The sequence below is a fragment of the Cuculus canorus genome, chromosome 2, assembly GCF_017976375.1.
Source record: "Cuculus canorus isolate bCucCan1 chromosome 2, bCucCan1.pri, whole genome shotgun sequence".
NCBI lineage: Eukaryota > Metazoa > Chordata > Aves > Cuculiformes > Cuculidae > Cuculus > Cuculus canorus.
The window spans coordinates 105136473-105163496 of record NC_071402.1 but is presented as its reverse complement, the minus strand read 5'-3'; the positions used below and the strand labels follow the sequence as shown (position 1 = coordinate 105163496).

Genomic DNA, 27024 nt, shown 5'->3' with positions numbered 1-27024 from the left:
CAGCCCTCTGCCAATATAATTTGTTCTCTCTTTAAAGTACTTCTGCACTGCTGGAGGATAAAATAACCAAAGAGTAAGAATGTGGCCCTGATAAAATGTCAAGGGTGTCTTCTCTTCAGGCCACGTGGAATTGCCGAGTTTGTGGGCTTGACATTTCTTTTCCAGTGGAGTTTGGTAGCACAAAAATGGAGAAACAATGAAATGGCCTAATTATGGGTATCAGAAAGCAAAAGAGCACAGCTGGCTTGCAGCTTCTTTGTTCAGCCGTCTGGTTTTCCTGGGTTTGTGCAAGCGCACTGCTTCTGCCTTTCTGTTGTTGGCTAAGGAGTCTGAAGGAGCTGAGCTGTCGTTTGACACGTTCTCCTTCTTCATTCTCTTCAGCTGGTGTTGAGATGTTTGACTGCATGCATTTGTGTTGCAGTCTATGCACATCAGCTAGTCTGAAGTCTGTTTCAGTACCAGAAAAACACTCTGGCTTCTGTTGCACAGATGGACGTTGGCCAGATTTTGTTCAACTTTGTGCCTTTATGGGAGAAGGATGACTGCAAAGTGTTGCTGAATTGTGGTGGTAGCCATTCTTCTTTTCACTTGTTTCACTGATGGATGTGAATATACGAGGTGAAAAACATTGACGAATGATAGCCATTCCATTAAATGGATCGATCACTAGTTGTTTTCCCAAACAAATATTTTAGGCAGTATATTATTTCAGAATGGTGGTTCTTTTCTAAGATTCTCTGTCTCTACGTGTAAATAGAAGCCAGATGTTGATGTTGGGGGTTTTTCTTCCCAGTTGAATGACATACCCAATTTGTTCTGGCTGCTAAGCTTGAAAAAATCTGGAATAGGGAAATAAAGCTATAGAAGTAGCTGCAGACTGGGACTTTTTTACGTGCTCTTGATTGCCCTTGAGCAAATTCAGAAGTGAAAGAGTTGACTTAGTTTTGTAGTACCGAAACCAAAGTAAAGTCCTACAGACTGAGAGATGATTCATTTACTTATATTAATTCATTCTGATATTCCCCCTCATGAACTTAAGAGGGTTGTTCTACTTGTGTAGGAACTACTTGTATTATAAGAACATTCTGGGAGCACCATGATACCTCAAGCAATTTCTCATCAGTGTCATGTAATATTGATGACCAGTTTCATTTCACAGGCCGTGCAAATACTGTTCAGCATGAGTTATCCTGACGTAGAGCTATTCTGCCATTGCTTTGTTTTGCAGTAATTGGTACAAGACAACATAAAGAAATAGGAATTCCTTAAAAAGACAAAGAGTAGTGTGTGACATTTTGACACTTTCAGCAGGGCTCTGCATGAGGTGAAAGAACCTTCACACTGATAATTGTTCACTGAGACAGGTTAAAGCCCAGGTTGCAGCTTCTGCTAGTAGAAAGCGGTCATTTTGTGTTGTTTCTATATGTTTTCACATCCTCACAGAAGCGTGAAATCAGATTCTGCTAAGCCAAATTGCTGAATATTGCCTGATGTAATAATGCCAAGTAAAAAGTACTTTGAGGGACATCCAGACTAGCTACTGATGGTGCCTGGGCCTCTGCAGGGTCGGTAAGGAGAAGTGGGCAGCTGCAAAAAATAAAATAGCAATTGTCTTCAGACTGGGAACTTGCTGCTGCATCAGGATTAATGGTCTTGCTTGTTTTCTTCCTCCTGGGTCTGTTTTCAAACTGGTGCATTCTTCAGCAACTTCTGTACTGTTAAATGAAATAGGTTAGTTCCTGGGAAACAGATGCCACTGGACATTTGAGTCTAAACCCCTAAGGTAAGAAGAAATTGTGCTGGCAGTCCACACAGTTGCAGGAGCATGGTGGGTGAGTTGTCCTATCTCTGGTTTGAGGGTAAAATGCAAAGGAAATCTCAGAACTGCCCACTTCCCAAATCTACTCTACATGTAGTAGAATTGAAAAGAATGTATGTTGATTGTGTCTCTTCTAATATTGCTTGTTAAAAAATTAGTGACATTATTCCTATATTATTTCAGATTGAGCCAATGTATCTTCTGCCCCATTCTTTGGAAGAAGCTTCTTTAAGAATATTTATCAGCAAGCAATAAAGTGATAGACAGCTCAGACAAGCAATGGAGATCATTTGGGATCATAAGCAACAAAGCAAAGTGGTTTAAGTAGTAGTTCACATACCTGCAGCTGGTTAGCAAGTTCTCTCGATGGTTTTGCAGATAAACTACTTCAGGCCTCTGGACTTTCCCTTAGACATATTTATGGTATTTATTTCTTAACTGTGGCAGTTTAAGCTAACTGAATCTTCAGGTTTTGTTCAATTACTAGCAAGTGGAGAGAGAGCCTCGAGGAACAGCAGTGTGTTGACTATAAAAATTGGCTGTTGCAACCATCCAGCATATTTAAAGTAGTAGGAAGTGTCCTCTGTTAAATGATGCATTGAATTTCAACTCTGATAATTCTAACTCAGGAAGAATAGATTGCCATAAAGTGGGAGCCCAATATTAGGATAAAAATGATCTCAACTCCTCACAGCTTTGATGCTTGTTTCTTTGCCTCAGCCTTTACAAATATTGTTAAATTATAACTGCTGCACAAAATAGTGTTGTGGTGGCTGATTTATCACTCTGAAGATAGCTGCATTTCACTGGTGCATTAATTGATGTGTTTAAGCAGAGGTGTTCAGTACTCTGTTGCAAGAGCACTTAACAAATAGTAGGTAACTTGTCAGGTCTGATAAACAGAATTACAGGATTTTCACATGTGTTACTTGTACTCTCTGCACCTAAGGTAACCCACAACCTTTCAAAAATACTGCACTTGAATAAATTCTCATCTAACCTGTCTCTTCAGATTGCCAACACAAAATCAGAAGAAGGAAACAGTCAGGATCTCAAACGCCCTAGGGAGGTGGTTTGGGGAGAGAGGGTTTCTGTAGCACGGGCCATCATCAATGACAGAAATGCTGGATTTGGATGCTGCCTGCAAGAATGCCAAGATAAATTGAATGCAAGTCACTGTCTTGAGTTTGTAACTGGTTTTCTTACAATGCAGCGTTAAAACTTGGGCACTGATTCTGTGATCATGAATGCTGTACTGCTGTATCATGAACTACCCAGCAGTACTGGGACTGAAAGACACTTTGTCAAAAGTAGCAAGATCATGCAATATAGGATTTGTGCTAGGTCTCTGCTTCTTTTGAGGCTTTTGTGGTTGATATGATGTATACTACCTGATGTAGCACAAACGCAGAGTGATGCAAGCAGAGGCTACTTTATCAAAGGTAAATTTTTCTTGAACAAAATTAAACCACTGACAATACTTTCATATATTTGAATCAACAATATCAATGTAAACAAAAGCAGTTTATATTTGATCTGATTTTGATCTCTTATTCAGAGCACTAGATGCTGACATTGCTACCATGGTCCCACCGAATACTTGTGTGATTTCAGAGGAAGTCCAAAATGAAAGCAGCAATAGCAACACCACACTGATTCAACTACTTATTTATTGTTTAACTTAGATAACCTTTCCCTCACTTCTACTGGCAGATACAAAAGGATCTGCTGAAGAAACTTGGAGGGTTTTACACCTAAGCGTAAATCCAACATAGGTGCAGTGAAATCTGGATCCTGAATTCAGTATGTTTTGCCAAAGGTGTCCTTGGGGCTGTGTAAAGCCTTGTCGATGGTAGCTTCACTATATAACATTACTGCACACATGACCAGGTAGTGTAAAACATACTTTGGCTACACAGAAGAGCTGTGATTTTACAGTTTTTTTAACTATTAGGTGATGACCAAAGTATGAAAGGCCAAGACAACTTCAGTTTCTTCAGGAATGAGTTACAGTGTTAAAAAAACTGTCTGCATTTTTTTACTATGTTATTCTTCCAGAAATGCATTTTAATTACAACTTCTCTGTCTAGAAGCCTATTGATCCTGCTAATCTTGTATGTTAGTACTCATGAGAGTCCTCAAATATTTTCAGTCTGTGCTGCACTAATACATTTGTAGACAATGTGTGAGAAATGAAGAAAAATCCTGACTTCGTAAGCAGCATTTGCACTCAATTTACCCAAAAGTTCTTCTAAATTTGTAATGTCTTAGGGCTGAAATTTACAGTTAATAAAGTAAGAGACGTCTTGCAAAACTGTCTAAGCCATCAGAGAGAATTCATGATGACCCTGTTAAGTAGTAACTCTAAATGTTGTGGAATACATGAAATAAGTGGGAAGGGCTTCTATTCCTTTTTTCCCGCACAGAGAGGCAGTGGATTTGAGGCAGAAATCTAGGAAGCCTATTTGCTAAAGGCCCTATCCAGTTTTGAAGGAGTTTGGTAAAAAGGATTGAATCAGACTTTAGAACAGCAACACATATTTATGTATACCTCTTTTACTGTAGGAAAAAAAGAACATTGTGCCATGCCAGAATAAGGTACTGCGTTGGATCTGGCAACCTGCAGTCACTGCTGAATTCCAGGACTCTCTCAGAATGCCTGTAGTTATGTCCCAATCTTTGGCAGCAATGATGCTCTGTGCTTGACATTACTGACTGCTCTATCTTGTATTGTCATTGGAGAGTACTGTAGTAGGTTTAAGAAAGTGAAATTCCTCATGAGCTTATCCAGTTGTTCGTCTAAGTAGTGTCGTATGGAACAGTAGTGATATGTAGAGGAAGTTTTTGAATGGGGAGCAGAATAATACAGATAGGGAGTGGCAAATGCAGTAAGAGTGCAATTGTTTTGCTGGAGTATTTGAAATGAAAAACCCACTAATGAAATATTCAGCTGAAAGACTAAATCTATCTTCATCCATCAAAAATAATTTACAGCCTTCTAAAATTTACTTCTGCTTGTATTATCCCTGTTGCAAGATGGATATCACAAATACATTTTTCTTTTTAATTATATTGCTTTTTCATCTCCAAATCAAGACCCTGATTCTTCCTGTTGTCGGTGCTTTAATTTACCTACCATTCACCAGTTATTACACTGACTGTTTTTAAAGAACGGGACTTGCACTTTAACTTGTCTAGCTGGTGCTAATGGACATATTCTGTTCATTTCAATGAATTCCTTGATAGCGTTAATGGGAGCTGATCGCTGTGATCTGTCCATATTCAAGGATGCAAATGGTACTGATCAAAATAAAACATGGGAATTAGCTATCATCGTTATTTGGCTTTCAATGAAAACTATTCTCAAGCTCTGGAAATTATTCTGTTATCTTGGAAATGGATACGGATCTATTCTGCCATATCAGCATTAGTGTGCACCTTCATTCTTTGCCATATATGTCATGCATTAACTTCCCCCCTGCAAGATCTGCTCACATTAAGAAAATTAATCACCTTGCATCTGTAAAACCATTGTTAGGTTTGGAGGCAAATAGACACTGAAGAGTAGGTTACTGACTTAAACTCCTTCATTGGTGTTTACTGCAGTGTTTTCAGACCTTGCTTGAGGGTTGCAGCAATTATGTAAAATCAGATTTACATTTAGGTGATTGAGATGGTGTGAGAGTATGAAAGTGTCAGTTGACCCTAGGTGGATTTGATTCTGATTTGTGTGTCTGTGAGAGTGAATCTGCAGGAGGTGGCTGTGTAAAATCTCTGTAAATGAGAGAAGAATCCTAATGACTTATTACAAGCCAGAACCAAAACTGATGGTACATTGCTTAGCCCAAGAAGACTTAATATGTTCTCTCTATCAGGTCACTTTTGCTCTTCTCTCCTCTCCCTCCTCTGTGTTTCTATAGAAATAATTCATCATGGCTTGTTGGTTTTTGGTGCCTGAGACAATATCAACTAAAGCTTTTGCTTTGGCTAGACAATTTAAGGCTGTGCCTGGTACTGATTCTCCATTAGCTTCTAAGATGAGGTGTAATTCTGTAGCTTTTCTCTTAGTGAGGAATTAATAGGGTCTCTGTCTCCTACCCATGGATCTTCCTAATGCAGACATGGCCAATGTATTGTGGAGATCAGGAAACATCAGTCTCCACAAGGCCTCCTTACTGCTGCTCATGACACATGCTATTTTTCCTGAGTATACCAGAGATCCTCAGTTATTCCTTGCATTCAGACTCCCTATGCATAGCTTCCTCTTAGGAATCCACCTGACACATAAACTTTTCTTGTAACAGTCCTAATACATTTCAGGAGAAAAATGAAAGGTCTGCCTGGCTAGAACTCAGCCCTCAAAGCTTCCCTGCAGTGTCTCCCAAAAGCCCCTTACTCTAAGTGATTCCTCTGGACCAGACACAGAAACAGCTGGTTGACCACCTCACCCTTCCAGTTGTGCTTCTCACCGTGAGGGTGTCCCCCTCATCCCCAGCTGGTAAGGATCAGGCAAGGGGACAGCTGATACATGACATGGATAAGGTAGGGTCTGAGACTGTTTGTAGGGCCAGGCATCATCTGAGAAACAGGTTGTTCCTAATGGTAATATCTTGGTCTTTTTGTTGAGGCCATCTGTGATATCCTTTGTGGAGTATGCTGTGTCATCTATCATCTCAAGTTCTAAGAGTCATTTTGTACCAAGCAATAGTTGATGTGATATTCAGGGTAATGCACTGTGACTAATGCAATATTGTAGTTAATTACTGGTTTGGGCTAATCAGAGAACAGAAATTTAACTTCTTCTTTGTTATCCGTTCATCCACTGACTGCTGTAGATCACACAGAAAATTTGGGTCCAGTGATAACTTGTAAGATTTTCTTTTTCCCCACATTTTACAGAATTCATGTTACTTGAATTTTGGTTATGGATCAAGTAAAAATATGAAATTTTAACCATCAATTAAAATTGTTCTGGCTTGTTTTTCCCAGGTGTCCTGTTTCTGCTGTTATCCAAATAAATACATAATCAGTCATTATACAAAGTCTTTTCTTTGAGTGAGGCTTTAGTCTTGAAACTGTAGCTGTTTTCGTAAATTGGTTTGTACCTATGTTGAAATCCATTTTTTTCCTTTGAAAGTTTTTGTATTCGAGTACAAAGAAAGCCTCAGATAAAGTCACAAACCACATCCTTGCAGCCACTGTCAAATTCGGTTGACCTCTGGTTGCAGGAGAGGCTAAAGTTAACTTAAGTCAGAACATCAAAATTTAAAAACTGCCAGAAATTATATTTTTACTTTGTTCTTTGAGTGTGGAAAAAAGCCCATTTATGTAAACTTTAGTACACTCCTCTACAGTTAGTCTCAGTGTAAACTTTAGTTTAGTGTCTTTGGATTCCAGCAGGTTCCATGAAGTTCTTGACCAATCTTGCAGAGTTTGAACAACTGATTGTGATTCAAGAAACTTAAATGTTTGTGGGAAAAACCCACAGCCAATGAACGAGGCCACAAAAAATATCCTGTGGCCCCAATGCAAATATGCAGCTTAAAGATTTCTCTCTTAGATTGTGAAAGAAAGTGCATGTAGCCAAATGCCAGCAGCAAAACAGAAAGAAATCTGTCTTCAAGGAATGACTGTCAGAAAAATCAGAAGTATTTTAATATATTTGGGCTTATAGGACTGAAGTTTTTGTATTCTTGTTTTTCACTGCAACCATGAATGTTACTTCTTTCCAATGTGAAATCTTAATTTCTGAGTTAATTTTGTAACACTAAGTGTTGTGATAATAAGAGAAGTTCCAAATAATGACTTTGCAGTAAAAATTGTAACAGTAGCATAAAAAAACCCAAACCAGTAGAATTAACCAAAAGCACTGCATTTTAAGAATATCGGTGATGTCGCGTGTGGGTGCGTGTAAGAAGCCACATCAAACTTTCCCCATCCTGAAAAGAGTCAACTTTTATCTCTGTTGTGATCTTATAGCCTCCTTTTCTGACCCCTCCCTGGGCTGAATAATTAATCACAAGATCACTAAGTGTGAGCCCAAGGGTACTGCAGAATTTATAATTGGTGCTTTTTTTTTTTTAACTTAGATATGAAGAGCTGTTATTTTCACAGACTGCTAATTGCTGTATGACAATTAGCAAATATTAGGCAAAGAAAGAATGTAATTCATTCCAGCAGTAATGTATATCTACTGTGTTGTGTTAGCTATATTGAAGAACACCATGAAAAACAGGGTCCTTTCTCTTCCAGATAGATAGGGTAGTAAAGGCCAAGACTTTGGACAGTGTGAATGCAGCTGATGGTTTGTGGCTAAGGTACAGGGGCTGGCACTTATCAAAAAACAGGTGAAGGAAGAGAGGGGAAACTAGGATTTGATGGTGATTTGCTTCCGCATCCAAAGAGTCCCATCTTTAAACACCACTAGAACCTATATGTTTTCAAAAGTGATTGGTGATTTTTTAAATGCATTAATAAGCTTTTGAGTTCTCAGACCTTGGTGTTTTGCTGGGATCCATTTTTTAAAGGGCTAGGAGCCCTTGTGTTCTGCAAACATGGATTCCTTTGGGCTTTTCAGTGTGGATGGCCTGAGCCTGAGGCATCTGCTGTCAGGAACTGCCTTAGAAAAATCTTGCCCATTAAGGATTAAACTAGATGAGAGCAACAGCAGGAGCAAGTGCTTAGACAGCAGAAAACTGAATTATGTAAAATTACCACTATTTTACCAGCTGTCTGCAAACCGATTTCACTGAATTCACTTTTAATCTCAAACTGCAGTTATTTCCAAATGGCAAAACCTTTGAGCTCTGCCATAGGACATGGCTGGTCTTAAAGGCTTAATTGTGTTCCCAAGATGCCGCTGGTTTCATGCATCAGAAGCAGCATTTTGGGAACTGTGATCGTGGACCAGGGGCTGGCCCAGGATGCGCTCATGTATCCCCAAATGCAACAAGGATGGCAGATGATGAAATCAGAACACAGTTTGATTTTAGAAATTGTATAGAATATCCTGGTGTTTGTACACCAGAGTGGCACAGCTGTTCAAGGAGAAAAAGACAATTCCTTTGCTTGATTCCAGCACACCTTGCTCCATGCATTCATACTCTCTGCTCAGGAGCTGATACTTAATACAGTAATGGTAATACAACTTATTTTTATAAGACAACTTTCAATATCCATGGTGAATTAATGTCTTCCCCTCTGTTGGATTAAGCTTCTTTGGTAACGTGTTGCAAAATATGTAGAAGAAAATGAGAAGAAAATAACATTTTAGCTATTATTTGAATTGTATTTTCCTTATTATTTGCATTTTGCAGTGCCTGTTTAACAGACTATCCCACTCTCTTTCACTTGAAGCTGTTCAAACTAAGCATTTCTGAAAATTAGATCGTGATTCAACAAAGCAGGGAATTCGGGGCTTAGCTCCAGGCCTCGATAACCCAGAGCATGATTCTGTCGTGAAGATTGGTTTTGGCAGCAGGAAAGCTAGAAAATCCTTTCATCTATCTCAACATTCACTTACTACAGAAGTTGTCTTCCAGTTCAACACTGACCATTCAGTTAGGTGAACAGCAGTCTTTAACAGTTTTCTCGGTATTATGCACCACAGCAGAGATGTGGGTTTTTTGATCGATTATATTTTAGGAGTGGCAGATCTGTTTAGAAAAATGATTCAGTGACCTGTGTCACCAGCTCCAAGTCTGTATTGAATGTAGCCAGTCCAGCAACAAACAAGGACAAGTTATCCAATATTTTTGCTTTTCATTATTACTCCTAAACAGACCTTTACTTTTCTAATGGGGATATCCTGACATCTCCAGGTGCCCTAATGCTCCCATGCTTGAAAGCTTTACACATGGACTTCCTTGCTCCTACAACCTCCCTCAGGTTTACATGCACACAGACTCTAAAAGCTTAACATTGCTTACAAGTAGAAGTAGATATTCTTAAGACCAGATTAGCTGAGCTGGTGGTTGCATGTTTCAGAGCACTTGGTGACAACAGCAGTTTTAGATGGTGCCATTCCTATCTTTCTCAGTATCATTCGTTCTGGTGGCCTGTGCCATGGCTTACCTTTGGGTTTATCTCTTTGTGGGCCCATGCTGTGAACCACATTAGGAGGTTGATCCAGGTAAATGGTATTTTCAGAGATTTTTCTTTCTGAGTTAAAGCAAGGATGGTCAAGAGAGGGAGAGATTTCAAGATGTACCTGAAAACTGTGATCATGTGTCCTTCACATTACTAGATCCTCAGTTGCTGAGGTACGCCTCACAGCCAAAGGACCATGAATAACCAGTCAATTGTACAGAGGACTAATTTCACTTGAAGGGAAATTCTAACTGAGCATCTCTTCAGACTGCCAGTTCAGTTGTACTTAGATGCAGCTTTAGCTTTTGAAGTCTTTAGAACTTATGGGGGGTGGGGCGGGGGGAAGAAGAACGTAGTCTGTGTAATTAAATTTAGATCAATAACAATTGCTAGGGCAGAGTTGATTAGATTTCTGTAGATGTGCTGTCCTTACCATTGGCAAGCCTTGTTTAGAGCATTTGGATACTACCATGACAGGAAGAAATAAAATTTGTGCATTCCCCAAGCCTGATTCTGCAGCATGCCGCAGTCCCAACCTTCCTCTTTTGAGGCCAAGTTCTTTTTATTTTGCAGGCCTGTGCCTTGGGGTCCAAGGACTGTTCCTGTCCTGTGAAAAAGCCAGAGACTTGCACAGGTCAATAAGACACTGGCAACTGCGTGTTGCTGTGGCCCAGCCACGAACTTCATGTTCTGTGCTTTTGCTTTATTGCAGCAATTCAGCTTTGTCTCCCTGCCCACGGATGTCCTGGAAATAGAAGTTAAAGACAAATTTGCAAAGAGCCGACCAATCATCAAGCGTTTCCTAGGAAAACTATCTATGCCAGTTCAGCGCCTCCTGGAAAGACATGCCATAGGGTAAATTTTCTGCTTATGCTACTTTCCATTGTTTGATGAGTGTGTTGCTGTTTTGAAGTCCCTGGTGATATATCATTATAGTGATATAATGATGTTGAGGGGAAGTTACTAAACTGACAGTTGTGTGATGAATGATGTTGGTCTTCATTAGAATTTACAGGACTATGGGCCAGACAAAGAATTACTTCTGTAACCTTATCCTTTGCATTCTGAAAAGCGAGAGCTGGCATTTAGGAAAGAAAAGTGTTTTGTGTATCATGGCTGTGAATCTGGAGAGTGCAATATTTTCAATTTGAATATTCTTCTAATGTTATCAACAGGCAGTTTTCATGTTTCAGGGAATTACCTGTGGGCTAAAATCATGCCAGATCTGTTCCTCCTCACTTTAATTTCTGAACAGTGGAAATATTATAAAAAAACGTGGCATTTTGTAACTAAATCTTTCTGACCCTACCCTGCTGCCAAGGAATAACCAGTTCACTTGAGCTCACCAGCCCTTCGCAGCTTCCCCTTTGCATGAAAGTCCTGGGAAGGTGTATCCTGCCCAAGGTGACACAAATCAATTTGAGGAAGATGGATAGTATTGAGACAAAGCCAAAAAGCTGGCTCTAGACTTGTAATATTTAGACCTTGAGGAGCAGGGAAAGAAAGAGTCATCTCCTGAGTAGAGGATATGCAATGCAGTTTCCAAGAATGTGTTTCCGAAAATTGGATCTCAATTCAGCAAAACAGCAGGAAGCTAAGCTTGTTGGAAGTGTTTTGAACAGCTGGTTCAGAAACTGTCTGTGATATTGACAGCTGAATCTACCAGAAGGGACTAAGCTACCTCCCTGTTTCTCAAATAGGGAAGGAAGAGTAGCTTTTTTAGAAACCAGATGGAAAAGAACAGCTTGGGGAAGGTAGAGCCCTGTAACTGATACCATTGGCTTCCCTTTATACGAGAAGATTTCTTATCATCTTCTGATTATATCTTACTATTTTACTTTCTTATTGTAAACACTGCCTATCTAAGGCTGGCATTGCCAAGAGCAAGGCCTCCAACCTGCACCTAGATCTGGCTTAGTTTTAATATCATAATGGCTTTTAAATCTAAGGCGAGCTCAACGACAAGTATACACGCAAGATCAGAAGGATCATAAAAATCTTAAGATCATCTCATCATATGAGTTTCTGATGCATGTGAAGCTATCCTAGCAAATATATTGGACCCAACTGAACTTGAACTATGTTTCTTCAAAAGATGTATAAATATTACTATTTAGTGAACCCTTTACCCTCAAAAAATGCTTTGCAAACATTGATTCAGCCTCATTTGGGGCAACTGGGAAGTTAATCTCTTCTATAGTTTCATTCTGTTCTGAGGGGTGGATGAAGTGTGGCAAAGGGAGGGACCTGCACAAGGACAGAATGGAGTCATTGATCAACCTTGTCAGGAAGGTGTTCTCCTGATATTTCAGCTTCATAGAGGTAAGAGGGGGTGGAAAGAGATGAAGAGCAGTCATTCAGCCAGTTTGAAAAGAAAAGGTGGTAAGCGGGGCCTGGCCTGTACAGGATTTTGAAAGAAGGGACAGGAAACGTGAATTTTATGCAGATGATGAAGGGAAGGAAATACAGAAATGCGAAGTTCTACAGAAGGGTAGATATAGTCAGATCAGCAAGAAAGTGAAGTCTTCTTATAGTAGCTGAAGTGGGAGTCGTTTGCTTCCCATGTCAATATTTTCATACCCATACTGCAGAAGTTCCATTCCAACCGTTCTCTTTCTATATATTTACATACGTGCTTGTGTATCCCAGAAGCCTGTCTTATTCACTGACTCAGCTGTTCCATTGTAATTGAAGACATTGTCCTCTCCTTCTCTGCCATTCGTTCTCTCGTATGCAAGTCAACATGCCCTCATGGCTGGGTTGAATAGCCTTTGAAAACCATATGTATTTTTGTAGGACACAGCAGCTTTATCTATGAAAAGTAGACATTAGGTAGGTGATAGTCTATTGTGACAATATTTGTTTTCTTTCAGGGACAGAGTAGTAAGCTACACTCTGGGACGCAGGCTTCCTACGGATCATGTCAGTGGCCAGCTGCAGTTCCGATTTGAGATAACTTCTTCCATCCATCCAGGTGATTCTCAGTCTTAACATATTATTTATCTAGATTTTCTTTGCTTTGCATTCTTTCTCCTTAGAAATCTGAATTAATTCCTGGCTGCTCTGGGACTTTAGGTACAGTCATGAGCAAAGGAAAATGCGTAAAGTCCCCTGTCACAGGATGCATCGTGAGTCACAACTTCTTCCCTGTTCCCCTTAGCTTAGAGCTACTGGTGTCTCATATTCCCCTGTTCTTGGCTGCTTCAAATACTCCACCATATCACTGGGAGAGAAGAGGGTGGAAAATGAAGTCTAATTTGCTTCTTTGTCACCTGTCATGGGGAAGTGCTAGATGGGCTGTTACTTATGGAGTCATCTGCATTTGAGCACATCATAAGTAAAAGTGGAGCATGTAATAGTAGAGATGGTTAGAAACTTTCTCATTTTGATTATTTTTAATTAAAAAGTAAACAAAAAAAATAATTCAATGTTCCCCTCCTTCCCTTCCTTTTGGTTTGGTTTTGGTCACGTTCCCCTGTAGTTATTAGGAAGTCACTGTCTTGACATTTTAAGTTTGAAGTTTGGTTTTCATGTCAAAGTCTCAATAGCGTTGCTCAGGAGCTCTTTGCCTCTCTGTGGTAGTGGCCTCTCAGGTATACTTCATTAAGCCAACAGTAGCTGCATTAGTGGCTGGAAATTGTGACCTGCCCCTGACTTCTGTCTTTTGACTGTTTAGATGATATGAGAGAGCCCAAGTTGTCTGGCATTTGGGAGGAGGTGGTACAGATAAGGATCACATCAAATAATTTGGAGTGGGGAAGTTTCTGCCTTTCAGGAGTGTGAAGACCTTTTTTTTAAGTTCTCTGTTGTGGAGTCCTGTCAGCTTCAGCACAACAAGAAGAGAGTCATTAAAACCTTCAAGAAAACTTCCTTGCCATTCCCTTCTAATGCCAGTTTGGCTTAAAGAGGAGTTGCAAGAAGGTGTTGCCTTCAGATTATGTTTTAAGGAGGCAAGATGCCACATATAGATTTACCACCATGAGTAAGCCCCATGATTGTTAAATGCACTCTACAAGACTGCTTAGCAAAAAAAAAAAAAAAAAAAAAAAAAAAACCAGCATTTCTAGATAGACGCTAGATAGGTACCCACTCATTTCACACTCTAATTTATGCATTTAATTTTCTCAGATTGCTGTGGGTGCCTGTGCCCCCACAGCCAACCTTCTGGTTCAGTCAACACTTCTTGTTAAAGGAGTAAGTAATTTCTTTTCCTGTCTCATACAGATGATGAAGAGGTCTCCATTAGTGCAGATCCTGAGCCAGCTGACCTTCAGGAAAGCCCTGAGAACAACCCCACAGAGGAAAGCCTCGGTGAGCCTCCATGCATCAACACAGTGACCTCAGAAAGTACAGCTCCAGAACAGCTAAATGGATACAGTGTGAACAGTGTGGATAGCCCAGGGTCTGTCAAACCACCTGGGGAAGTCAACGAGAACAGCTTAAATGAAGAGCTAGCAGGAGATGGGGAGGCTGATGCGGTGCCAGTTCCTGAGCCTTTGGAATCCAATCCAGGAGAAGTGCTGCCTTCCTTGAGTGCTATGGACTTCACGGAGCAGCTGGCTCTGCTGGCTTGCATGTCTCCTCCTGAGACTGAAGTTAGGGAAAATAACAAAGTCAATTCTGGCACTCAGGGAGATGGTGGAGTCTTGACCAGCATAGAAGCATTAGATATTGATGAGGTGAGTGCAGATGTGCATGCTTGCAAGAACCTAGAGAAGAGTCAGGAAGAAGAAGGGGCTTCAGCCCAGGACGGGGAAGACAACAGGCTACAACTGAGGACCACAGCAAAGAGAAAAAACAGGCCATGTTCTCTGCCTGTGTCTGAGCTTGAGACAGTCATAGCTTCAGCCTGCGGTGAGCCAGAGACCCCTCGCACACACTACATACGGATCCACAACCTGCTCCACAGTCTGCCCTCAGCACAGATGAGCAGCGATGGGGAAGAAGAGCAAGATGGTGGCGTCGGTGGGGAGAACGATGAGGAGTCTACAGTGAAGGAGGCGTTGGATAAGGAGGTAGTCAGTGAGAGTGAGACAGTGGCAGCAGAGCCCCATCTGGAAAACGAAGCTGAAGAGAACTTCAGCCAGATCACAGTGCCTCCTGGGACCTCGGATGAGCAACTCTCTGATTTAAATGATGGGCTGTTGGATGGGGAACACCCCAGGACAGGAAGCGAGAGCGAGTCAAGCTCCAGGCCCAATGGTGACAACGAGTGTGAGGCGTGTGACACCTCTTGCTACAGCCCCTCTTGCTACAGCACCTCCTGCTACAGTACCTCCTGCTACAGCACCTCTTGCTACAGCACCTCCTGTTATGACAGTAACAATCGCTTCTCCAGCCATACTCGCTTCTCCTCCGTCGACAGTGCAAAGATTTCTGAGAGCACGGTGTTTTCCTCACAGGATGATGAGGAGGAGGAGAACAGTGCTTTTGAGTCAGTGCCAGATTCAGTACAGAGCCCTGAGCTGGACAGGGAGCAAGTGGATGGCTCCTCCCAGTGGCCAGATGAACTAGTAGCTCATGGTGGGAATCCACAAAGAGCCACAGAAAGTCTAGACACCCCCATAGCAGGTCCAAGCAGCAGAAGAGAAGGTTAGATCCTGAGAACTGATGCGCTGAGCAACCTTGATTATCTGGATGTCACAGAAGGCATCAGATAATCGAGGCTGCAGATAGCTTACGGTTTATCTTGTACAAAATTTAGGGGTTGTGAGCTGGATCAGATATCAGGGAGGGTTGGGTAATTGAGCCTGTCCTTAAAAATCCCAGCAAAAACAAGTAAATCAGATGGGGATCTGTATATATGGATTCCTGTAGATATACATGCATCATTATAAAATCAAGATTAGCTACTGCAGTTGTGTGGCAGATCAGCATTATCACATCCACCAACTCATTCCTTATTTACTGGGATTATTCATCACATATCTGATGTGCTGTCGTGTTTCTGATAGTTGGTGAGAGTACCAGCTTGTGCTTGTCAAGGGACTGATATGCTGATTTACACCAGCTAAAGACCTGGGCTAGTTTCTGCATGTGATTGGTAGCCACGCACAGTCATAAGTACAGAGAAATGCAAGTATTTGTCTCTTACAAAACCAGTTTTCTAGTCCCGTTTGTTCCTATTGCCCAAGGATGAAACAATCTTCATCAGATTTCACAGACCATAGGGCAACTCAACAGAGATTTTTTTTTGCTTAGGTGCTTTGAAAATTGAGCTGTATTGAACAAAATTCCAATCTCCTTATCCTTCTCTAGAGATGAAACATATTTAAGAAAGAAATTTTTTGTCTTTGTAATTTAGATACTGTTTTTGCCAATCCTGTTACATTAAATACCTCCTTTTGGTAACTCATTTTATGTTGTAAGGAGTTACATGAATGGTGGTTTTGATCACTCATCTTTTCTTCAGCTAGTATATCATTTTTCTCCAGCTGAAGAAGTAAAGTCCTCAGCAGCAGCTAAGGAGTAAGTATGCAGCAAGGCCAAGAGGTAGTTTTCACATTCCCAAATCCTGAATCGTCTGTCTCCTACTATAAGTGGCACCGAATTAAAATGTTACTGAAAGGATAACAGACTTGGGGATCACTGGGCAACCCCAACTAAAGTTCTTCTACCCTTTTCTTCTCCATTCCCTACTTACTCCCGCCTTCCACTGCCACTGACCCTAACCCAGCAAAAAGAAAGGTATAAGGGTGGCCTTACATGCTGGACTGTGTAAAGACTTTGTAGATAGCTGGACCTAGGCAATTATTCACTCTGCAAAGCAGAATCTAGCCCAAAGAATTAGATTCTCAACAGTACACAGAGGTGTAGAAACTCAATTTCCTTCCTTGCAGGTGAGGGTCTTTGCCAGTGGGCAGCGTTTATGTGCAAGTATACCTACAGGGGTGTGTGTGTGAGTGACCATGCTTACAGGTTTGGTGATTATTTTGGACTGTGTGTACTTTTGAGAGGGGAAGTGGGGGAAAAGGGTATCTTCTGCATAAGAATTGAGTACAGCTCCAAGAGTGTGCCCCTTGAGCCTGTATAAAAGGCCTTGCAGTGTTCACAGTGGCTTTGCTTTGCTTAGCTGAGAGGGAGTAAGTCTGGAGGGCAGCCCAGTTCCTAACACTCTTGATATCACTGGGGGTACTTCAGTAAATGTGCACGTTGCTTCATGACTTGGCAGCTGTTACAAATACAGTAGATGTGGTCACCTCCATCCACTCCAGGTGACTGATACTACCATGCTTCTGCTGGCTTGCCGTAACTATCTTGACTAGGGAAGAGTCAATTATGGTGAGGTAAGTAAAGAAACACAGACGGATAATCTGGTAGTTGGTGCTACAATACCTATAGTAACAGCACAGTCTTTAAGGCAATGAGAGATGGGCTTTTAGCACTGAGTAATAACTTACATAACTCTGCTGTCTGCTCAAAACATGCAGCAGATGCAACTGTGAGATACGCCTATACACAAGTGGTTTAGTAAGAAATTTAACAGGCCATACGGTATCATCAGAGCACCTAGAAGAGGCAGTATTTTTGTCTAAGTGATTTTTCTCACTTTTAGATGGTGTGAGTTTTTTTTACAGTTTTATAGAGAATTGGCTTTTGCCTTCTAGCTGCTGGTTGTTTAAAAAAAAAACATATTTTTTTGCAAATGTTTTTTTACATTTGATAGCTGTATGTTTCGGGGTTTTACAAAATGTTTGTTCTTAGCCTGTTAAGGTTCTGACTTTAAAGACAGCTAAACCAGCCAGCATGCGGTGAACATGACTTAGCTGGATGATCTGGTTTTTAATTTTGAAGTATCATTGTGTAATATTTTGGTGATGTTGGAAACGTTACGTATATTTTTTCCCTAAGCTGCATCTTTGTGATGCACGTGAGTGTTATATTTATGCCATTTAGATTGTACCTGTATTAACAGGCCCATGTGGAGCTGGAGGCTATAGTGAAAAAACTTTTATCACGCGATAAGAAAATGTGTCCATTAATAGGATAAATAGTCCTGATTCCTAAGTTTTTAAGGACAGACCAAGAATAACTCTTAATTCTGGAACTTGTGAAGTTTTAACATTACAGGTTCCTTATTCTCACAGTTAAGTCTAAGATAAGGAACACTTTGTCATCCCTACTATAATTTCTTTGTTTCTTAAAGGATTGTATGAACATTGACTGGATCTTAAGATAGTTGCTCCTTTCAGCAGAACAAGCATTTGCTTAGGTTTCATTTATTTCATATTTGGATATATAGACATATACACAATGTTAGTGTTTAAAAACTTCCTCTGCACTGTCTGCTGTGTGTCTCTCTTCTTCTTCTTTCCCTCTTCTGTATCTCAGGTCTTCCTTCTTTATCTCAGATCTTGACTATGCCTCACTATCTTTTGTCCTCTTCTACCACCTGTCTCCTCCCTGTTTCTGGTTCTTCTCTCATTCTCCCTACTTCCACCCAAGACGGATTCTTTGAATTTTGAAAAATACCTATAGAAGGGGATGAACTTCTGCCTTGCAGGGACTGCAAAATCCTGTCATTCCAGTCTACTTACACAGCCATTAATCTTTTGGGAAAGCGGAGAAAGAAACAAGCAACTTTTATCCTCGTGTTCCACTGATGGGATGAATGAAAAGTTGGAATCAGGATTTTGCAAGTTCCTACCATTTTCAGCAGAAGCATGAATTTGGTTGTACATGCACAGTATTTCTCAGAATCAAGCCTGATTCTTCTCTCGCTTACACTTGTGTGTCTATGAGTCCAGAATCTGGCCCATAATAGTTTAGCATTGACTCAAACCTGAGATGAGAGCCTTGACTGCATTATTTTAATAATGCTTTGGTATATGAGTTATTATTAAAATAGTGCCTGAAAATAGGAATAACAGGAGCTTCTAGTACACCAGGCTAACCTATTTGAAAATAATCACTTGTTTTACAGTAGCACATTTTTTGAACCACATTGTGAAAACAGTGAATGACTGTCAATGTCTTGAATATCTTGTCCGTAGGTGATTGTCCTTTACTCCATAATTCTCAGCCAGTCAGCCAGCTTCCTTCTCTGAGGCCTGACCACCATCACTACCCAACTATCGATGAGCCTCTTCCACCAAGTAAGCTTTAGTTTTTTAATTTATTGCATTTTTTCAGCTTTTCCTGTTAACTCAAACAGTGTAGAGGTCAGTATGTCTTTCTAAATAACCCCATCTGTTCTGTATGTACATTCTGCAGAACCCCAGCAATATGCACTTTCGTTTCCCTTATTTGATCCTGACTTCAAGTGTTGTTGTGGTTTTTTGGGCAAGCTCCATAACTTCCCTCTGCCTTGATCCATCTTCTTACTTAGCTACTACAAAATGAAAATATTTCCCTTTTTCCAGTCAGTGTGTTTAGACTGGAATGAGTGGGTACCTGTCAGATGTTACAGAAACCTTACTATAAATCTTTCTGACTGGCGTATCAGCAAAGTACTCTTGATATTTCTGTTACATTTGTCTCCAGGTATTCCATAACCAACTTCAAAGATGGTTTGGGATGGCAGTCCCTGTGGTCTGTCAGCTCTGTTTGCAGTCCAGCAGGAACTCTTTCACAAGCAGAGTGCTCCTGGGACAGATAGGTCCAAATCTCAGTAAAGCCAGCAAGAAGGCAGCTCATGTAGAGTGGTCTTGTTGCACTGTCTTTGGATTTGCTAATCTGTGAATTTTATGTTCATTATGGACTGTCGTGGTGTCTGCAGTTGCACTGGATAAAAATGAGAAGGTCCTAAGTATCGTGATCGATTAGGAGGCATGTAATATGGGATTCCTATCACCGGATCAACTGCTAGAGGTGTTTTCACTTGTCTCTGTAGCCTTTCCCTTGTGTGTTCCCGGATTAATTCGCTTTTTGTATTGGCAGTAAGTGCCCAGCAGAGTGCACTCTATGCCCTGCAATGTGCTGCTCATCACCTTTCAACTTCAGCACAACTGAAAACTCGTAGTGCCTCTGGAAAGCAGCCAGGCGTGTAAATAAAGCACTGTTTTCTTCAAAGCTCGAGAAGGGAATACATGCATTTGGCCTATGATGCCCTTGACGAATAAGTCATCATTTACTAACCATGCTGTCAGTATTCGCGTGCTGGCATCAGCTGCATGGGAGCATGAAAGATTCAAGTGCCTTTAGCCCAATGAAGTCTTTTAGAGTCCCAATGTGGCGTGCCAGTGAGTGATGAAATGGGAATGGTTACTTCTGTAACAGGCAAATATTTCTCTTCCTCCAGCTCTTACCTTAACACTTTGTGATTAGGGCACGTTCCCCATTGTATGAATTAATGATAGGACGCTGATCCCAGCTCAGGTAAAGAAACATGCTATGAATCTGTTCCACATTCTTCCACCACCAATTTAATACATTTTTCCTCTTTCTTATAATTATACTTCAAAGGCAAGTATTTTTACCATTGGTTTTCACAGATGCTTTCACAACAGGATTTAAGGACATGAAATGTAATGTGTCATGATACAGTATGGAAGCGATATCCCTTTGTAGGATTTATTTTAGCATTTGCTATAACATCATTTCTACAATAAAAGCTGACACCGTGGACTTAAATATATTAATCTTAATGGAAATAGACTGTTTTAAATTAATTTGGGGAAAAAAAGTTGCACTGGAGAATATCACCTAGGAAGCCCATTTCCAAAAAATTTCCATGAAATTTTAAGGTATTTTCAAAATGAAAACTGTAGCCTCAGTCTAGATATTCTTCTTCTTCTGGCATTCACCGTAACTCTTTCAGTGTCTTCAGTGCCTCCTGAACCCTAAATAAATAGTTCTTCAATCATGCGAAAGGAAGAAATTTATGTTTAAACTTGAGTTACATGATCAAACCTGATTTACATTTCACATGCATCATTAGCTTCTGTCCATAAGTAGGGTTGAAAATAATTTACCAATTCTACAAGTTCAGTCACAGAGAATCTTCTAGATAGTCTTCTTTGTCTTTCAAGTAGTTTTCTGGATAACTTTGTTTCATCATAACGCCACAACAGCTGGTCTCAGAGAAGAAATTTAATTTCAGACAGTTTTATTTGAGGAAAGTAAGGTAGAACGGGTTCATTATTTATTTAGGAGTGTCAAAATGAGCAGTCTGAATGTCAAGTCTTATACAAGATTGACAGAAAATTTGCAGATTTCATACGGCCTCATGAGTGCATTAATAGTCACCCCTTATTACTCATGTGTTTGCTAGTACTGCTGGAAACCCTACAGAACTGAAGCCAAGGAAAATACATGTGCCCAGCTCAGAGCTGCTCTTTGCTGAAGGTGTGACTGAGCTTGAAAAGGGAAAGACAGTGTATTTACTTTGCCTTGCCAGGATTATGGTCCTGCCAGGAAAAAAAAAAAAAAAAAAAAAAAAAAGTGGTGTCTTCTGGTATAAATCAGAGCAGTTTCAAAGTTTGCTGTGAAATATGGCTAGACCAATGGAGAAGAGAACTAGCATTGTCCCACCCCAGCCTGTGCTCCAGCATGCTCTTATTCTGAAGGTTTGATGGAGGTTAAACTTTGCTGTAGTCACAGTCTTATTTTGCCTGAAAAACTAACAGAAGACCCTGAGGAGTTTTGGCTGCTTCCTAGATCACCTATGCTCCTGAAGTAGCATGAAGGGACTTGAGCACAGCTCAGAAGCAGAGTTCTGTCTGTCAGTTCACCTGTCAGCCTCTTCATGTCTCTGTGCAGGTACACGTCCATCTGTCCACAAATCTGGTATCATATGCATCTGAAAGTGACTTGTGAGACTTACAGGTTGACTTGTGGGAGGGTAGAAAGTGCACCCACCACCTGCGTGCAACAGCAGTATCAGCGCTTGCCTCCTTCTGACTGCCTTCCTGGGTGACCAAAAGAAGAATTATTCAGCTTATTAGGAATGATGCTGCAAGGAGCAGTTCTGCTGCTGGTTTATCAAAAGCCATGTGACACATAGTTCCTAGTATTTTAGCATGCCAATACAAATGTCAGCTCATGGTTCCACATCAAGATACCCATAAAGCAATGAACAGCAGTGCTCACAGATAGACGTAGTTTATGTCTGTACACACTGCTGCTGTGTGTCTGATACATCCAACAGAGATAGCCTTCCTGAAGTTGTAAACCAGTCTGCATAATCTTGACCTGATGTTTTCACTGTCACCTCCAAGCTCTGGACAAATTTTATTGCTCCTAGTTTTCTAAGTATTATGCTTAGGAGCTTTGGAACTGTAAGTTGCATTTATTTAGAGAGGCACTGCAACACAGCCTCTGTAGCGAGTACTGCACAGGGCTGAATTATGAGAGGCCCTTGTTTGACTGTGCAGTTGCGTAGTATTATTCTTTCCAAGTGTCTGTCACTGGCTTCAGACCAATATGACCACTTGGTATCTTCTGTAGGCAGTCTAGAGTGGATCTTCAACGTTGCCTACAAGCTTATAATTATCCATCAACCTTTATTATTCTCAATATGTTACATGTAAACTGCTGCAGTGTGGGGTGAGGGCTAGGACTTGTCTTTTTCCAGACATCAGCAAGACAAATGAAGATCTTAGTGATATTAGGATACATCACGTCACCTTTGATCTCTCCAAGTTTGTTTCCTTGAAGATATTGCAGATAATGCATAGCTCCAGAAGGACTGTTTCCCACCCACAGTGGTACAGCTGCCACCAGTGACAGCATTACTCAGCAAAGCTCTGGCCTTCAGCCTGCCTTATGTGTCAGTCTGATTTCCTTTGATGTGCATCTGTTGTACTTGATGTGTTGTTTCTCACTGTCTTATGTTTAGACTTTTGTTTTCACAAAGCTGTAATCTTGTTCTTGAAACAGCTACAACATCCTTTGGAAACTTCACCTGGAGGGAGGAAGAGACAGTCTTCTCCTTAAAATTACATAGTGATGTTCACAATGAGAGACACTGTGTGTGTGTACTTTCGGTGTGACTGTAGGTCTTGTGTCTCTAAGGACTGAAGTACATACAGTCAGCTCTTGTTGTTTTGGAGTCTTACAGAAGCCCAGTGCCCATCTTTTAAGTTCTGTGGGATTAACGTGTCAAAGGCAGCCAGCTGTAGACTTAAGACAACCTACACTTGGCTTGGACTGGCCAGGATATGGGAACTGAGTTTAACTAGGGCTAGCATTCAGGGGATGGGAACTGGTCATGAAGAATAGATTTCTAGACATAGCAGGCAGAGGTACAACTTCAGTCCTACTCTTAGAGAATAAGAGATAAAATACATAAGGTATGAAATCCAGCTGATACTGAATTTGATCATTGAAAGCTATAGAAGAAGGAACAGACTCCTCAAGGAGAAGGGTATCATAGTAAGAGGATGGGAATAAAGAGAAGTGTTTGATCCCAAAGGTAATCACCATATGTGGATTTTTGTGTGAATGTGAGTGAGGTTTGTATATAAACAGGTGTCGAAAGTACATGCATGGATTTACATAGATATGCCATCAGCTGATGGATCATGTAGAAATATGAAGCTAGCAAGTCTAATTTATATCACTACTCCATACATTCAAACCAGCCTGATATGTGACTTTGCTAGCTAACTCACTTCTGAATTTCTCCTGTTCCAAACACGTTTTTATCAATGTAACCATTTTCCACAAGCCATCACATACCAAATAATTTTTAATTCTCAATCATGTGAAAACTTAAACATTAGCAGGAACCAGTAATGATGGAAGGCTCAATAATATGCTGCAAATTTTCAATCTAGTTGGCATTCATCAAAGTGATACATTTATGATACTCATCTGTTCAGAGAGATTTCTAAGGATATGTCCAACCAGGCTGTGGTCAGTTTTAAGGGGAATCCTTAGTTGCGGTATGGTATCCTACAAAGACACTTTATCAAAAAGAGAGAAATGAAACATGTTTGTTCTGAAACATAACAAAAAATGAAGTGTGGGAATTGCCATATTAGCTCAGATGTAATCCTTTTCTGCTAAGGATTGGTTCTATGTAGCTTCCCTGACCTGCAATGAATCCAGTCAACTAATATTACTAATTGTGAAATTATCCAGCCCTTCAAAAAATGTAGCCACTATGCCACTTGTTTTTCATAGTCTATGGTAGTGAAATCCGTAGGCTACCTATATGCTGTGTGTGAAATGTTTATATATATGCATGTACTATATATACATATATATGGACAAGCACATAGTATAGATATACATTTGATGTATACCTTCAATATATCACATAATATATATTGCACGCATGTGGATTCTATATATAGTATCTCTTGTGTGTATATACCCCATCTGTGTATATGTATGTGTGTGTGTACATGTATCTTCCGCATTTAGGTTTTCTGGAAGGCATCACACTGACAGCATCACCCCTTCCTTTTTTTCCAACCCTAGATTGGGAAGCTCGGATAGACAGCCATGGGAGGGTATTCTACGTTGATCATGTCAACCGCACCACCACATGGCAGCGTCCCACAGCCGCAGCAACGCCAGACGGGATCCACAGGTCTGGCTCCATCCAGCAAATGGAGCAGCTGAACCGGCGGTGAGCACTTGCACCTATATTCCATTAAGATCTGCACTCCCCTTTTTTCCACACTGCTCCAGTGGCTTCCTTCCTTCCCCAGTGCATTGCATTGGCTCCATAAGGATTCATCTTTCCTTTTTGTCCGAGTTCCAGTGTAGACATTCCAGTGTTCCTGTCCTTGCTGCTGATGTCTTTTAGCCTGCTGGTTTGCCTGCTATGGGTGTGTCTAGCACCCAAACCTGCCCACATGAGAAGCATTGTTGAGTGAAAGATGTTGCAAAACGTTTTCAACAGCAGGAGGAGGCATTTGGAAAACTTTTTTAGAATGACTCCTAGAAGAGAAGGGAGTGTTTTTCCAAAAGATAGAGTCACTTTTGCTGTTTAACTGTAAGAGTGGTATCGATGGGTCAGCACCTAGTGCTATGCTGCGGAGGTTTCTGACCTGACTGTTATTGAAGTAGTGTTGCCATATCCGTGTGGCATTTCTACTCCAGCTAATTTGGCCTGTTGAAAGGTCTGTCTCCTTTTCCAGGGTGGAGCGCTGCTCTAATAGGACCGTACACATTTCTAGGCATAGGCAGATCTGCTTAGTGGTGCATTGGGCCCTGTAAATCAGTCAATTTATTCTAATCTGGCTGAGATATCCCTTAACATGGCACACGTTTTCCTTTTGTTTACCTAGTCCACACATAGATTTGTGTGTCACTGCCTTCTCATGCTTGCTTTACAGACTGAATTTAAGAGGAAAGAGAAAAAATAAACAATTGGTCAAAAATCCTCTCTTTTTACTTCTGGAAAGGTTTTGTTTTTTTTTTTTTAAAATTTGCTACTTACTGTAATGATACGGTTTCTAGAAAAAGACAAGCAAAACTGAAATTATATTTTAATCATAGCATGCAAAATGCCCTGAAAGTTTTTTAGTCTTTTTTTTCTTTGCTAAGAGAAAGATCTGCAGCTGAGAGAAGGATGCAGAGTTTCAAAGTACTCTCTTCAGAGTGCAGGATATTTTGGGAGTTACTGTATGTAAGGAGAACTAGGCCCTGAATGACAATTAGAAAATTAATGTAACTTGTGGAGAGCAAACCTGCCTTCTTAAAGTGGTTGCTTTGCAACGTAAGTTGACATTATCAGCACACTCCTGAAGAATTTCTCCGCTTTTTAACCAAAATTCATTTTTATGGCTGGCGTTTCATAACATTTAATTTCTTGCAGAGGTGAAAGAACCTGCTCAGTATTCGTTTTCATGATAGCTTTTCCTCAGGATGTGTCAAGCTACTAACTTAATATTAAAAAAAAAATCCCTAAAGAAAGTGAATGTTTAACGTAGATTCTTTCAAGGGATTTACATCCTCTGCCATTTAGCATTTGTCTTTAAGAGGGGTGTGGAAGCTCAGACTATTTGGCAGCCACTTAAGCAACTCATTTGCCATGAAAAACAGAAAGTTCTGTTGTGGACTTACATCAGGGTTTGTTGGTTTTTTTTGAAATTGAACTCATCTAAGTGCAGCACAACCAGGAAAGGAATAAGTGTTTGTGAGAGTCTGCATAGGAATTGTAGGAATTTACTGTTTTGTTAGTTGACACAAATTAATCATAAAACCAGCTATATCAGCAGAAACTGAAGGGTAGACTTCCTTGCTTCAACTTTTATTCTTCCATATTTTCATGCAGGCTGCCTAACTACGACTTGATTATCTCTAGTTTGGTTTGGGAATCAACAGTTAATAAGACTGACATGCCTTGAATCTCTCTTTTAGTATTCACATATCCAATTACAAAGTGAGAAGTGTAGCGTGTTTTCAGCAGTGGCGTATCTCTCCTTACCCAAGTCCCATTGGAGACTAAGCACTTTGCAACTTAATAAACGCAAACTGTCATGGCTTTTTGGGATAGAAGAAAAAAGCTGATGATTCTCTACTCTCTGCCAAAGATCTCTGTTGATTTGAGAAGCTGAATACAGAGATCTCATGTTGCTCCTAAGCTTGGGAACATTTCCTAAGACTCTAGTAAAAGAGATTCATACTGGATCTCTGAGCATTTGTCCAGCAGTGAGTAATTTCTGTATATTCAACCTGGCTGTTACAATCTTTAAATTATTCTCATTCTAAAGCTAATTTAAAATATATCATGTCTCCATATTTCAGAACTGTGAGAGAATCCACTTTTCATAAATGGTTGTTTTCATCACTGTGGAGGATCAGACTTTGTTTTGAGTAGTCATTTTAGAAATACTGGTTTGTTGTATTTCGAACTCCATTATTTGAAATTTTCTTCAGCAAACAGACTTGAGAATCATTTTAGGTGAGGCAACAGCAAAAATAGACCTCGCTGATAGAATTAGCAGCAGCCTGAACTTTTGCTCTAACCTCAAACAATGTTTGGGCTCAAAATCACTTAGCAGCTTGAAAAAACTTGGCGACTTTTCTTTTTAAACCAATATACTCACTTCTCGGCTTCCTACTTTCATTTGTGGAAGGGAATGGAAAGACCAAAATATTACAAGGAAGCCTGGTATTTCCAGTCCAGCCAAAACCACAAAGCTTTGGAAATTCAGCTTGGAGAAAAAAAACATATCTGTAATTGAACCTAGTTCTGCTTTCTTTCTGTGCTCCAAGCT

The 27024-nt window shown here is 40.4% G+C and overlaps 1 protein-coding gene across 1 annotated transcript in view; it reads left to right on the top strand.

Moving 5' to 3' along the window:
* Window positions 1–27024, top strand: part of HECW1 (HECT, C2 and WW domain containing E3 ubiquitin protein ligase 1) — a 261686-nt gene that overhangs the window by 176021 nt on the left and 58641 nt on the right. Inside the window, 5 exon segments of the mRNA XM_054057319.1 lie at window positions 10620–10762; window positions 12781–12881; window positions 14132–15499; window positions 18901–19002; window positions 24275–24425. Coding sequence (XP_053913294.1) covers window positions 10620–10762; window positions 12781–12881; window positions 14132–15499; window positions 18901–19002; window positions 24275–24425 — 1865 coding nt within the window.